Here is a 13,937-nt window from a genome sequence, read left to right as displayed (position 1 = left end):
GATCTTTTGTTCGATCGTTCGGGAAAAGCTATAAAGTGGCCCTTTAAGCTACAACGACAAAGAATAACAACTACAAATAAGAAAGACAACAGAAGAGAACAAAGATGAACGCTGAACAAGATCCATTCGAGCAAGTAGTACGAGACACCAAGGAACAAATCGATCGACTAAGGCATCATTTAAGCGGCAATGGACCTCGAAACGACTCCGACGAAGTGGCGGAGATCCTAGGTGATGTGGAAGAGACCATAAAAGACCTCGATCGAAGCGTAATTGTTATGAAACGGAACGGACAAGATACTGGAGGTCGGGGATCACAAGTCGAAGACCTCAGAAATGCTCTACAAGCGCTTAAATACCAACCACGCGTACTTATCGATGAAGAAGAAGAAGAAGAACCCTCGGCGGCTTCCCGTGAAAACCCCTTCAACAACCCACTGCAAGAACAAATGATTCGCGAACAAGATACACATCTGGACTCTATACACCATACGATGACTAATCTTCATCTACAGGCCCAAACGATGGGGAACGAACTGGAAGACCAGGGGGAATTACTAAATGAGATGGACACCAACATGGATTCTTTATCAAACAAACTTTCAAGAGGCCGTAGGCAATTAGAATGGGTCTACGAGAAGAATAAAGAGCGCTATAACGACTGTTGTATTGGTCTATTGATAGTAGTACTTATCGTTCTATTGGTATTGGCCTTTATCGCCTAGGCATGCTAGACGACTGGCCCAGGGTATTAGAGGTGATCACGTGACAAACAGTTTCTTGGCCAGAATGACTAACGTTCTGCAACTCGTTTAGCTGACGCGGGTTTTATGCTAGGGCTTTTGCCGAGAGTTTGTGTGTGGGTGCCTGCACGACGAATCACACCATTCTAGCGTGGTAAGCGAGCTAAAGGCGAATAGTGTCCATGACGATTAATGGAACGGGTTGTGATGAAGTTTCGGGGGCACCATTACAGGAAATTATCGAAAACAGCGAGAGGCAAAAGTGAGAAAAGAGTTTTACTGGAGAGTGTCTGGAGCAGCGGAAAGTGGGATTTGCAGAAAAGAGTTATTGATCCTTACTTCGTTCATATATATAACAGTATTGAAGGTTTTTTTTTCGCTGGGCACAAAGAATCGAGTGATAGAAGAGAGAACATAGCAAACAACAAGGAAGATGGCAACGGATTTCATAGATAAGTTGACCTTTCTATCACATCCTTCCGGAAAGAGTCAAGGCAAGCATCATATTGTGATTGTCGGTGCAGGGATTATAGGGGTCTGTACGGCTTACTACTTGACTAGACACCCTGATTTCCATCCAGATACGCATCATATTACCATCTTAGAGTCGAAGAGAGTCGCAGGTGGTGCTTCAGGTAAAGCAGGTGGGCTGCTTGCTTCATGGGCGTTCCCTCAGCAGATTGTTCCTTTGAGTTTCCGTTTGCACCAGGAGTTAAGTGATGAGTACGATGGTGGAAATGTTTGGGATTACAGGAGGTTGACTACTGTATCACTTGAGGCGGACGTTGAAGACCTGTGTGGAGCAGAGTGTAGTAAGCGTGATGGAGAGAGTTGTTCATGTGTTTCCTCTTGCTCTTCATCGTCTTCTTCGTCATCTTCATGCAAATCTTCATCGAGTCAGACCTCTGGTTTAAAAGTTCCTGTTCCAAAAAAAAAGAGAAACAATGATATTCTCAGCGGATGTGAGGCCGAAGACGAAGATAGTGGAAGATCCAGTTCTTTTTTCCATAGTGATTCGAATCTTAACAGTTTGAGTATGGGTCCAAGAGATAGGGACCCAGCAGACCAAATTGACTTTAATGATGCCAATGACTTTCAACCACAATCGCGAGAAATCACAGGTGATCTGGCGGCTGATGATATGAGAAATAACAATGCATCTATCGATGAAGCTAAAGGTCCGTCGGTACCTCTTCCGGGAGACTTGAACTGGATCAAGAAGCATTTGGTTAATGATTGGTCTTCGCTTGGTGGCACCGATTCTACCGCACAGGTTCATCCTTACAAGTTCACACATTTCCTGTTATCAAAGGCAATGGAATCCAATGCAGTTGATCTGATCCTCGGAAAAGTCGATCAAATTCAGTACAACGATTCGGGCGCTTGTTGTGGTATTTCTTACACTCCAACTGCCGAGACTGAGTTTGCTTCTACCGCAACCACTCAGAGGTCTGTAAATATTGACGACTCAAGCCATGTTGTCCTAGCAATGGGTCCATGGACCTCAAAAATTTTGCCCGATTGTCCGATCTCAGGTCTAAGAGCTCATTCAATAACGATCAAGCCAAGTACTGGTACGGTATCCCCATACGCCATCTTTACTGAATTAAAGATTGACAAGAATCAATACTTTTCTCCAGAGATGTACGCTCGTAAGGACGAAGTTTACGTTTGTGGTGAAGGAGATACTCTTGTTGACCTGCCAGAGACCTCGGATGCTGTCGAGGTTGTCCGTGAAAAATGTGACGAACTGTACCATTATGTATCTAAACTATCCAAAAATTTGTCCAGTGGTCACATCCTGAAGAGACAGGCATGTTATTTACCAGTTTTGAATGTTCCAACTAGTTCTGGACCTCTGATCGGTGAGACTAACGTCGATGGTCTATATGTGGCCAGTGGTCACTCCTGTTGGGGTATCAATAATGCTCCAGCCACAGGTAAAGTCATGGCTGAACTTCTACTCGAGGGTGAGGCCAAATCTGCAGATATCTCAGCGCTGGACCCCGGTTTATATTTTGATGCAAGCATCCTTGAGTAAATCCGGTGTAATTTTAAACTATTCATTACCAAGACCAAGATTCAATGTTTCATGTCTATACTTACTAATTGCTCATGCTTAAAAAACATTAATTAAGTTGAACTAAAGATTATTTAGCCTTTCTCTTTTGCAAATTCTTGAATGCTGCGCTAGCGCCACTGCTGGCGTCATCATTGGCACTGTTTGGCCTCAATGAATGTAACACTTCGTAACGACTACTACTTATTACCATATTTTGTGGTGCTGCATATCGTTTCATCGTAGGCGACTGCACCAGTACTGGCGAAGTCGCCGGTGATCGCGAAGCGCTAGCTTTTCTCTGTTGTTGACTTTTAGAACCCAGAACGGGCGATGATGCATTTCTTTGTGCCTTACTGCTTATGGGTCTAGTAGTTTTAATAGGTTCAGTTAGTTTGATGCCCGCAACTTTATCACTTAAACTTTTTTGGTCTTCCATCAATTGTCGAGCTCTAAAAAAACATGCAACCCAGGACTCATCTTTGTTCTTTATAGACCCTACTGGAGTTTGTTTTTTCGATGGAATCGAAATAAACCATATCTTGTTCCTATACCTTTCCAAAATCAAGAACCCCGTACCTTTTTCCTGATTAAAATCGAAATCGTACATTGACAAATTGGGATCACCAATGTTTATTATGTGTCTTGAACTGCTCTCAGTTCTATACGACAGAGTTCCGTCCTTGAATAGTGTTAAGAAACTAACGAGCCGCGATCTCAATTCAACGTCATGTTCTTGAACCAACTGCGTTATCAGATCATTGTCGACCCTGTTATAACTCTTCAATGACATTTCTGGTCCTTGTAGATAGTACGGTATTTCATAGATAATAACACAATCCTGTTTCAAAGCGAAGTTATCGTGTGCCACAATTGCTTTGCTAACAGTATTGATGGGCATATCAATCGGTGATGAGTTGATGGACGGTATCCCATTTGCACTTTTTTGAGTGTCGACCATCAAACGAGGTAATGATGATGATGATGATTTCCGTACCGGCGATTTGTGTATCGGTGGATGGTGTGACACAGGAGCTGATCTGACAGTGGGCTGTATAAATGCAGGTGAAGATGGACGATTATTTAGTGGCGTGTACCCTTGAGTTGGTGAGTCCGAAGGTGTCAAAGGATCTACTCCCGAGCATGCCCAGTTTTTCCTCCATTCGACGATGCTACTTGTCGTGTTGGAGACCTTTGCAGGTTTCCTCTTCTTTTGCTTGGTAATCGGTATATTTCTTATTGGTGTGTCTATGACATGCAGTTGCCTATTGGAAATCATTTGGTGAGGTGATCTCGGTACGGCCTGTTGAATTTGCCATATTCCTCTCCACAGTAATTCCTTATTATTCCAATCGACTAACTCAAACCACTTATGGAGCTTAATTTGTTGCAAAGTGGGGCGCACAGAAGGGTCAAGCACTAGGATTCTTCTTGTAAGATCAACAACAACGGGGTTTATACCTTTGGGGGTCACTTGAGGATTATTCCATGGATAGTCCAACGAAACAGTCTTTTCAAACGTTTGTAACTCGTTCTCTCCTCTGAATGGTGGCGATCCCTGTAAAAATTGGTAGATCATGCATCCCAGAGCCCAAATATCCGAACTCACATCGCATTGGTTATGCAGAAGCAGCTCCGGAGACACGTATTCGGCCGTACCGACAAAAGAAGACCCTCTAGAGTCTGTACCAGTTGCAGTGCCAAAATCTGTAATCATCAGTCGACCCTCATTGTTCAACAGCAAGTTCTCCGGTTTCAAATCTCGATGAATAATTCCCTGTGAGTGCAAAAACTGCATAGAGTCAATCAATTGACAAGTAAAATGACAAGCCCACATTTCACTAAACGTTTTCATCCTATGCAGTAGAGATAATAGTTCACCACCAGGGGCATAGTCCAGCACGAAGTATAAATTCTCCTCATCATGGAAAGTATAATGTAACTTCACGATTCCCGGATGTCTAGCCCTTGTAAGCAAGTTCAGCGTATTCTTTTCGATCGTAACGTACTTGACCTTTTTTTCCTTGATAATATGTTGTTTCGAGCACACTTTAATCGCATACACTCGATTAGCATTGGTTCTATCCACTGCCTTGTAGACCGTCGAGTAGGAACCATGTCCCAATTCTTGCTTGAACACAAAATCATGCGGTGACCGCTTACGTGCATCATTCATCACCTTAACTCCTTGCCCTGGAAGAGATTAGTGACCCATTTAATCAATCTACATCGAACTTTTGACCTCAAGAAGATACTTACAAGCAAGGGTCGTTTCGTACGTCCTGATTTAGCCATCAGAAGGCCCTCAGAAACCTCCTACAATTGCCCAGCGAGCCGTTGACCCCAGCTAACTGCCCCACAGCTACTCATATAACTGCCTGAGCGAATGACCGCTTTTCGTCGCTACAACTAGTTACAAGAGCCGGTATTTCGCCGTTTGAAGGCTAGAAATCAACTCTAGAAGCCACTAAGTACCCCATTGACTCTCAAAGTGCGCTAGAATAGACTTCTATCAGCTCTAATTTAACGTCTTTGGTTGTGAAGTGAAATTCCACTTTCTTACCCTGGGCAATTTTTTCTCGGCCAATTAAGTTTAAAAGATTCACTAAGGGTTGTCTTATATAATCGCAACTGATGGTATAAAAGGTACCTATTGCCAAGCCATATAGTATCTAGTGTTGTATACTAAAGGAAAGAACTGATTAGAAATTATGTTTGCCAAAAACTGTGTTAACAGCGTGCGTAGAGCCGCTTTGAACGGAACTTTTGTCGCTAAGAGAACCAAAGTTACCTTGCCTGAGTTGGACTGGGATTTCAACGCTTTGGAACCTTATATTTCTGGTCAGATCAATGAATTGCACTACACGAAGCATCATCAAACTTATGTGAACGGTTTTAACACTGCTGTGGAGCAATTGTCCGATTTGAAAGAGCAGTTGGGAAAGGATCCTTCTCCAACCATTGCAAGAAAGATTATTGGTGTTCAGCAAAATTTGAAATTCCATGGTGGTGGCTACACTAACCATTGTTTGTTCTGGAAGAATTTGACCCCAGAGTCTCAAGGTGGTGGTCAATTGCCTAAGGGAGCCTTTGCAGACCAGATCAAGCAACAATTTGGCTCTTTGGATAACTTGATCAAGTTGACAAACGCCAAGTTGGCTGGTGTTCAGGGTTCTGGTTGGGCTTTCATTGTGAGAAACTTGGATAACGGTGGTAAGCTTGATGTTGTGCAAACTTATAACCAGGATACTGTCACTGGTTCTTTGATCCCATTAGTCGCAATCGATGCTTGGGAACACGCTTATTACTTGCAATATCAAAACAGAAAGGCTGAGTATTTCGGTGCCATCTGGAACGTTATCAACTGGAAAGAAGCCGCCAGAAGATACGATAGCTGTGAGATCAATTGATCAACGGAACTACTCTATATATATTCTATGACCATTGTTTAACTTATTTAAAAAAGTGAAAAAAAAATAGTATACATTAAAGCTACCTCATCGCATAAAGATAGAGTACCAATATGTCTGATCTGCATCATCTGCTTACATTCCCAACGAGACCTATAGGTCAGGACTACTTGACAAGCCTGCAGGAATACCTTTCGAGTGGTATACCGTCAACGTATACGCTTGAACAGGCGGCTGCTTTCATGAAAGATGGATCGGACGATGTTGGTGAATCGAGCTCTAATACCACACCATTGCATATTCTGGCCCGTTCGTTGCCTTTGGATCTCTCACAGCAGGAGACTGATGTGGTCTTGGAGATGATGAATACGCTTTTCGAGTATGGTGCAGGTTGGAATTTTATAGACTACGAGAACAAGACCATTGGAGATTTACTGCTCGAAAGAAATCAAAAGAGAGATGGGCCATTGTACAGCAGAGTCGTGGAAGCAGGTGTAACGGCAGAATTACTGCACCGGAAAATTAATGGCGGAGAGATAGAGTTCATTGAAGACCCCACAGACGTTGAACCACAGGTCATCGAACCAACAGAGGAAGAAATTGCCGATCATACAGCTGATGACCAGGATACATACCTAGACACCAAGCTAGAGTACACAGAGGGATTTCTTGTCACCAAAGAAAACAGAGATGGTGTTATGATGGACTGGGAAACAGACATAATGGACCTCGCTGCCAAGACCATTTGTCCCCCAGCGAGAGAACTCACCGTGCTAAATATCGGCTTTGGCATGGGAATCATCGATGGCCTGATCCAATCACACCACCCTCACAAGCACTACATCTGCGAAGCACATCCCGATGTGCTAGCCAAGATGAAAGCCGACGGCTGGTACGACCGCCCCAATGTCGTAGTGCTCGAAGGCCGCTGGCAGGATTCACTAAACGCTCTACTGGACGAAGGTACCGTTTTCTTCGACGGGATCTACTACGATACTTTCAGCGAACACTACGACGATATGCTCGACCTCTACAGTGTTGTCGTAGGCCTGCTCAAGCCCGATGGTGTCTTCTCCTTCTTCAACGGACTGGGCGCAGACAGATCACTATGTTATGACGTCTACCGCCGCATCGTAGCCCTCGATGTTCAAGACTACGGTTTAGAATGCCAGTATACGACCGTTCCAGTCACAATTGATCAGCAATGGCACTCCGTCAAGCGCTCGTATTACAACTGCAATTACTACTATCACCCACGGATAACTTTCCGCTAGGCTCTCAAAAGCTCGCTACAACCGATAGACTGTTACTTCTTTACTAATACGCAGCCATTGACCTTCCTGGAGTCGTATAGCCCCGGTCACAGTGCTTTGTAGATAACAATACAATAGTAGTCGTTTAGCGTGTGTATATTTTTTTTTCACTACTAGCTCGAACGACGCTGCAAGAATGGTGCAATTTTAAGAAAATTCAGCCTTCGATGGACGAATTGATGATTGTTATTTAACATTATATAAGAGTCGTTTGAGAGGTCAATTACTTTGTGAATAGTCTTTGATCGCTGTTCAACTGGAATTGATCACTAGAAAAATGTCTGAATCTCATTCTATTGTGGGTAAGGTTGTCGAATGCGGCTCGGCAGCCATCTCACACTTTTTGGCACTTTCGCTGGCACAGCAGGTGTCTATTGTGGTAGCTACCCCATTCATTTACAATTTAGTATGGCAATTACTTTACTCTTTCAGAAGTGATAGACCTCCTATGGTTTTTCACTGGATTCCATGGTTTGGTAGTGCAATTCCCTATGGTACCAGACCATACGAGTTCTTTGCAGAATGTCAGGCTAAATATGGTGACATTTTCTCGTTCGTTTTGCTGGGCAAAGTTATGACCGTTTATTTGGGTACCAAGGGCCACGAGTTTGTGTTTAATGCTAAGCTAGCTGATGTCTCTGCTGAGGCAGCATACACACATTTGACCACTCCTGTGTTTGGTAAAGGTGTTATTTATGATTGTCCAAATAGCCGTTTGATGGAGCAGAAGAAGTTCTGTAAAGGGGCTCTATCGAAGGAGGCTTTCCAAAGTTATGTGCCATTGATGGTCGAAGAAGTTTACAAGTATTTCAGAACTTCTCCTAATTTCAACATGAACGAAAAGAGCTCTGGAAAGATTGACGTTATGGTTACTCAACCAGAGATGACTATCTTTACTGCTTCTAGAACTTTGTTGGGTAAGGAGATGAGAGATAAATTGGATACTGGATTTGCATACTTATTTGGTGATTTGGATAAAGGTTTCATTCCAGTCAACTTTGTTTTCCCAAACTTGCCTTTGGCTGTTAATAAGAAGAGAGATGAGGCCCAGAGAACTATTTCCTCCACTTACATCTCTTTGATCGAAGAAAGACGTAAGAACAACGATATTCAGGACAGAGATTTGATCGATTCGCTAATGAAGAACTCTACTTATAAGGATGGTGTCAAGATGACTGATCAGGAAATTGCTAACTTGTTGATTGGTGTTTTGATGGGTGGCCAGCATACATCCGCTGCTACTTCTGCTTGGGCTTTGCTACATTTGGCTGAGAGACCGGATGTTCAACAAGAGCTATACGATGAACAAATGCGCGTTCTGGACAACGGTAAGAAGGAAGTGACTTACGACTTGTTGCAACAAATGCCTAAATTGAATCAAATGATCAAAGAGACTTTGAGATTACATCATCCATTACATTCTTTATTCCGTAAAGTTATGAGAGACATTCAAGTTCCAAACACATCTTACGTTGTTCCAAAGAACTATCACGTTCTTGTTTCCCCAGGTTACTGTCATTTGCAAGACAAATACTTCCCTAATGCTCATACGTTTGATCTACATCGTTGGGATGATGATCCAGCTTCTTCCTCTTCCGGTGGTGAACAAGTTGACTATGGTTTTGGTGCTATTTCCAAGGGTGTTTCTTCTCCATATTTGCCATTCGGTGGTGGTAGACATAGATGTATTGGTGAACATTTTGCATTCTTGCAACTGGGTGTTTTGATGTCTATCTTCATTAGAACCATCAAATGGCGCTTCCCTGAGGGCAAGACAGTCCCACAACCTGATTTCCAAAGTATGGTTACTTTGCCAATCGGTCCAGCTGAAGTCGTTTGGGGAAAGAGAAACCCTGAGCAAAAGATTTAAACAACTTTTGAAATCGGCCATTTTACTATATATTATGATAAACAATATTTATTGTTCAGAGAACTAAACGAATAACCTTTTTTAAACTTTTTAATGCTTTCGTAGAATTTGAAAATTTAATGTTACAATAGGCCCTTATATATCAATTTATTTATCCTCCTGCGTACTTAAAGCCTTCGGTCTCTTCATGAGAGGGACACTGACTGGGATGTCGTCCGGATAGGGCCGTTTGGCGTTACCGGTTTCATCTAGTTCTTCAGTCGCACTGCAGTTAATTACCTCCTCATGGAAAGATTCATGCTCGTTGTAAGGTGGAATCATCACGTTAGAATGCTCGACTCCTTCGATGCTCCTAGTGGCAGTCGACATTTCTTTCGATGAGACTCCTTTTTTCTTCCCATTAATCTTGTTCTCTGGAAAATTTGCAGCGTCCTCGTTGAGCTCCTGTTCAAGAAGACGAGCGACATCCAGTTTATTCAAAGTTGATGCTATCATATTCAAAACTTCATTATCACTTAAATTGGTCGAACCGATGTTCTTCTTGTCGGAGTTACCATCATTGGCTTTGTCAATGTCCTCTTGTTTGATGCCCCTTTCAGCTAAACTCTTATTAACTTCATCCTGATACCATTTGCCTTTCTCGAGCGAATCATTCTCGCCGAACTTAGCGTTTGCACGCTTCTTCATTCTGGCACGCAGGTCATTTTCCCAATTTTTCTCGACATTTGCGTCCCTCCATTTTCTTTTACGTTCCTTGTTAATCTCTTTCTTCAGTATATTCATTTCATCGTTGGTTAAATGATTCTTAGCTCTTTTGAGTAGCATAGTTCTTCTCCCCTGCATATTTTTAAAGTCAGGAACGTCAAAAGCGTACAGGAGAACAGGCTGCTCGGCCTTCTTACGAGGCTTCTTAACCTTGGGAGAGGCCTTTTTAACAACAGATGGTCTCGGCGTCTCTTCAATTTTGGGTATGATATGCAAACTGTTTGGCGGTACAAGTCCATCTAGATTCAACACTGGTGGTGGACCCTTCCGGCGTTTGGGTTGTGGTTCATCTTCAATTCTTGTCTCTTGTTCATCTATTGCGGGTATCAATTCTTCAATCGTAGCTGATATAATATTCCGCACATCAGCAGGCAAACCCACAGAGTTTTCATCAGAGTTCGTAAGATGGTCCTTCACAAGACTATCCAAAACGTCGAGGACCTTTTGCTCTCCTTTCAGATCACTTTGATCAAGCGTATCTTTCAAAAAGGTAAGGGAACTTTGATCAAGGCTGGCGCCCTCTGAAACTTCGGTTTTCAAAAGTGATAGCCGTCCATGTTTGCTAGGTGATTCTACTGGATGCGACTCTACATTCGAAGTTTGGTGAATTGTAGAAGTTTCATTTGCTGCTGGGTCAAGGTGGCCCTCCTCTGCAAGCCTTCGAGCTTTTTCGCGAGACACATCATCTTTAGTGTCACTTGATTCTTTCTTGTCCATTTCCTGGTGGATCCCTGGAACATCATCCCTGGAATCCGTATGCGAGCTCTCGACGTGATTTTCTTTACTGTTTTCAGGGAAAGTCATATGTGTCGATGATACCTCTTGTTCATCCGCTGGTTGGGTCTCATTCTCTTGAGAATATTCACGTTCTGCTGAAGTATGATTATCAGCTGCGGAATGCTCCCTCAAAGTTTCGTCTATCATAGAATCGTCCGGTGACAAAACCTGCTGGGGAGTTTCCTGAGCGCCTGCGCTATCTTGACGGTCAATGGCTTGTCCTTTATGTGTTATGTGCTGTTCTTCCGGCGAAAGTTTTTTTGTCTTCTTCTCGAAGTCCTCGAGTGAATGCTCATCTTCGAGCTTGATTACAGTTGGAGAGAATTTATTTGCCTTCTGTAGCTTAACTGAGTCATCTTCGCTAGTATCAATTTGTTTAATCCTGGCCAAGCTAAAGATGGGTATTTTTGCTGCTTTTTTGATGCCAGCTTCACTTGGTCTTTTATCTAGGTCGCTTTCTGATTTAATAGCAGTATAATTTCTCACTGATTGCCTTCTCGCCATACTTAATGTTTGTGCGATGGACCGCTTCGTATGCCTAATAATTGTGACCAAGTGTCTGCTGGCTTCTTCTGAAGACGCACCAGATGCTGATTTCGCTCTGGCTGCCGCCTTAAGTGTCTTGATGATGGGTAATAACACAGCAGGAATAATTTTTGCCCTGACGTTGGAACTGAAAGAAGCTCGGCCTTCTCTTGATTTCCGTCTTTCGCGTAGACTCCGGTGTGCTCGCTTAGGTTCCTTTAGTCTTTCCTTTCTTCTCCTTCTTGCCACTGGCAGTGCAAATGGTACTTGGCTTGGTATAATCCATGGTGGGTGGAGCGGTATCTTCTCTCTGCGAACTACAGTCTTCCGTGCCGCATCAAAGGCAAATTGAGCAGACCCATTTGACTTTGGAACAATAACCTGTTCCTCTTTAATCCTCCTTTCCTTTTCCCACTGCTCTGGAGAGACTGTGTCAGGAGGAGCCAATTTGTTTATGTCTAGGTGATACGTTTGGAGCGGTAGCTCCCTAACGGTCTCGTCACCATCTTTGAGGTTGTTTTTAACATCTGTTGTAGCATTTCCTCGAATGAAATTGAATATTGGTATCTTTTTCAGTGTCGACAGTGGCATCTTTTTCAACTTTTTCGATTTCTTCTTCCTTGGCTTTTTGACCTTACCAACATTTTGCAGTTCCCCTGGAGGCATAGACGCCCTCTTTTCCATTTCTTCAAGCGTCCATCTTCTGTATGGCTTCTTAGGTTTTCCGCTCTTTGTTAGCCTCAAATCTGGAGGATAAGGTGGGCCTTTTGCGACAATAAGCTCTAGTTCCTTTCTTTCGAGCTCTAATTGCTCTTTCGCTTGTTTTTTCTGTAACTTTCTCTCCTCACGAGCCTTTTTACGCTCTGACTTCATTTGCAATCTAGAGACTTTGTTTTTAGCAGCTATACGCTTCCGGGCGGCTGCTGCAGCGGCTGTTGCAGCTTGAGAATATTTCTTCCGAAGAGCCTCTTCCGCTGGGATGGCAGGCTTTGGTGTGATTTTCTTCTTTGATGAGTCGGTAGTCCCTGCTAACCTGGATTTCTCCGTGCTGATTTTCCTTCGAGGACTCTTTGATTTCTTCTTCTGCTTCCCAGTAGTCAAGATCTCTGAAACATTTAGATCTCGAAGTCCGCGATTAAACTCTTCCATGGCTACATTGTCGAGATTCTCCTGTGTTTGTTCTTGAAAAGCCATAGACATGGCTTTTTGCATAATTTGATTCAAATCAAACGTCTCTTCGCCTTGGGCGCCTTGATCAGCATCAACAGGTTGTTCGATCTGGTCCTCTGGAGATGTTGCTATTGGTTCAGGAATAGTTGGTATAGATTCTTCAGGTATCTCGGGAGCTTCGGTAGTTTTGTCGGTTAAAGATGTCTTGACCACCTCATTTACCATTTCGGCTAAAGCCCGTGAGAACTCATCTTCTTCATAAACATCCTTCGATTTCTCGGCTCCTTTAGACTGCTTCTTCTTTTTCTTCTTCTTCTTTGGTGCCTCCGAAACAACATTTGATGATTCAGCCGCCGAAGTCGCTATTGCCTTTGCTGCACCCTTGTCATCATCCTTTGCAGTGGTTGAAATAGTTTTGGCAGTGGACTTCTTTTTTGATGAGGTTTTGGGTTTGGCAGCGAAGGGAGCTGTTTGGGAGCTGAGCAGTTCACGTTCAAACGCTTTTAGCGTAGCTTCAACTAAAGCCTGAGTCTCAGCGTCTCCAACTTCTTCTGATTCTTCTGCCTCTGGAACTTCCGCACCCTGCCTCATAAAACCTTTGATAACATCATCGAAATCCAATAAGTCGTCTTTACCCGCTTTATCCTTCTTGTGTGGTTTCTTCTTCTTAGTACTAGTACTTTTATCCTTGTTGTGATCTTTATCCTTCTTCTTCTTCTTCTTTGTACTTTTCTTCGATTTGCTCTTAGTATCTGTTGCACTATCCTTCTCCGTAACCTCTCTATCTACAACATTCAACTCACCCAAAGACTCTAAGATTGCTCGCCGTAGATTCTCATCATCAGGATCCAATTGCTCTTCCTGTTGACTACTATCATGTCTTCCTGCAGCACCCTGCAAAATACCTTGTTGCAAAATTTGTGCCCATTGTTGATCTTCCTGCTCTTCATCCCCATGACCTACCTCAAAATTCTCTTCTCTCGGTACATTCACTTCCTCTACCTCGCCAGGCTCATCATCCATATTTTGTATAGCATTGGCAACTACAGCAGCCAACGCATCATCCTCCTCTCCCCCACCAAACTCCGGTAGCTCCACTTCCCCATTTTCATGATCATTTGAAGCAATTGGCTTTTTCGTACCGATGCCCAGCTCTTCACGATTTTCATCTGCGTTGTGTGAGCTCAATAGACTACCAACGAGCTCGTTGAAGTTCAAATCGTCACCACGATCATCCGACATGCCCGCAGTATCTCGGTATAGCTGATTCAATAATAAAAGAGTTGATTCTAGCTAGCTTTGGTA

General features: G+C 43.2%; 7 protein-coding genes across 7 annotated transcripts; 5 read left to right on the top strand and 2 right to left on the bottom strand.

Moving 5' to 3' along the window:
- Positions 1-104: 104 nt before the first annotated feature.
- On the top strand, positions 105-725 carry TLG1 (Tlg1p; the record flags this gene model as incomplete). The annotated part of the gene is made up of 1 exon (XM_003678955.1): positions 105-725. The coding sequence occupies one exon, from the start codon at positions 105-107 to the stop codon at positions 723-725; it is 621 nt and encodes a 206-aa protein (XP_003679003.1).
- A 451-nt stretch (positions 726-1,176) lies between these two features.
- TDA3 (Tda3p) lies at positions 1,177-2,784 on the top strand (the record flags this gene model as incomplete). The annotated part of the gene is made up of 1 exon (XM_003678954.1): positions 1,177-2,784. The coding sequence occupies one exon, from the start codon at positions 1,177-1,179 to the stop codon at positions 2,782-2,784; it is 1,608 nt and encodes a 535-aa protein (XP_003679002.1).
- Positions 2,785-2,893: 109 nt separating this feature from the next.
- Positions 2,894-4,978, bottom strand: PKH3 (protein kinase PKH3; the record flags this gene model as incomplete). The annotated part of the gene is made up of 1 exon (XM_003678953.1): positions 2,894-4,978. The coding sequence occupies one exon, from the start codon at positions 4,976-4,978 to the stop codon at positions 2,894-2,896; it is 2,085 nt and encodes a 694-aa protein (XP_003679001.1).
- A 535-nt stretch (positions 4,979-5,513) lies between these two features.
- On the top strand, positions 5,514-6,212 carry SOD2 (superoxide dismutase SOD2; the record flags this gene model as incomplete). Its single annotated transcript, XM_003678952.1, has 1 exon — positions 5,514-6,212. One exon carries the CDS (start codon positions 5,514-5,516, stop codon positions 6,210-6,212), a length of 699 nt encoding a protein of 232 aa, XP_003679000.1.
- Positions 6,213-6,325: 113 nt separating this feature from the next.
- On the top strand, positions 6,326-7,486 carry RMT2 (protein-arginine N5-methyltransferase; the record flags this gene model as incomplete). The annotated part of the gene is made up of 1 exon (XM_003678951.1): positions 6,326-7,486. The coding sequence occupies one exon, from the start codon at positions 6,326-6,328 to the stop codon at positions 7,484-7,486; it is 1,161 nt and encodes a 386-aa protein (XP_003678999.1).
- Positions 7,487-7,802: 316 nt separating this feature from the next.
- Positions 7,803-9,395, top strand: ERG11 (sterol 14-demethylase; the record flags this gene model as incomplete). The annotated part of the gene is made up of 1 exon (XM_003678950.1): positions 7,803-9,395. The coding sequence occupies one exon, from the start codon at positions 7,803-7,805 to the stop codon at positions 9,393-9,395; it is 1,593 nt and encodes a 530-aa protein (XP_003678998.1).
- Positions 9,396-9,542: 147 nt separating this feature from the next.
- SPP41 (Spp41p) lies at positions 9,543-13,874 on the bottom strand (the record flags this gene model as incomplete). The annotated part of the gene is made up of 1 exon (XM_003678949.1): positions 9,543-13,874. One exon carries the CDS (start codon positions 13,872-13,874, stop codon positions 9,543-9,545), a length of 4,332 nt encoding a protein of 1,443 aa, XP_003678997.1.
- Between the last annotated feature and the right edge of the window lie 63 nt (positions 13,875-13,937).

This window comes from Torulaspora delbrueckii, chromosome 1 (assembly GCF_000243375.1).
Source record: "Torulaspora delbrueckii CBS 1146 chromosome 1, complete genome".
In the NCBI taxonomy this organism is placed as follows: domain Eukaryota; kingdom Fungi; phylum Ascomycota; class Saccharomycetes; order Saccharomycetales; family Saccharomycetaceae; genus Torulaspora; species Torulaspora delbrueckii.
This window is presented reverse-complemented; position numbering and strand designations above follow the sequence as displayed.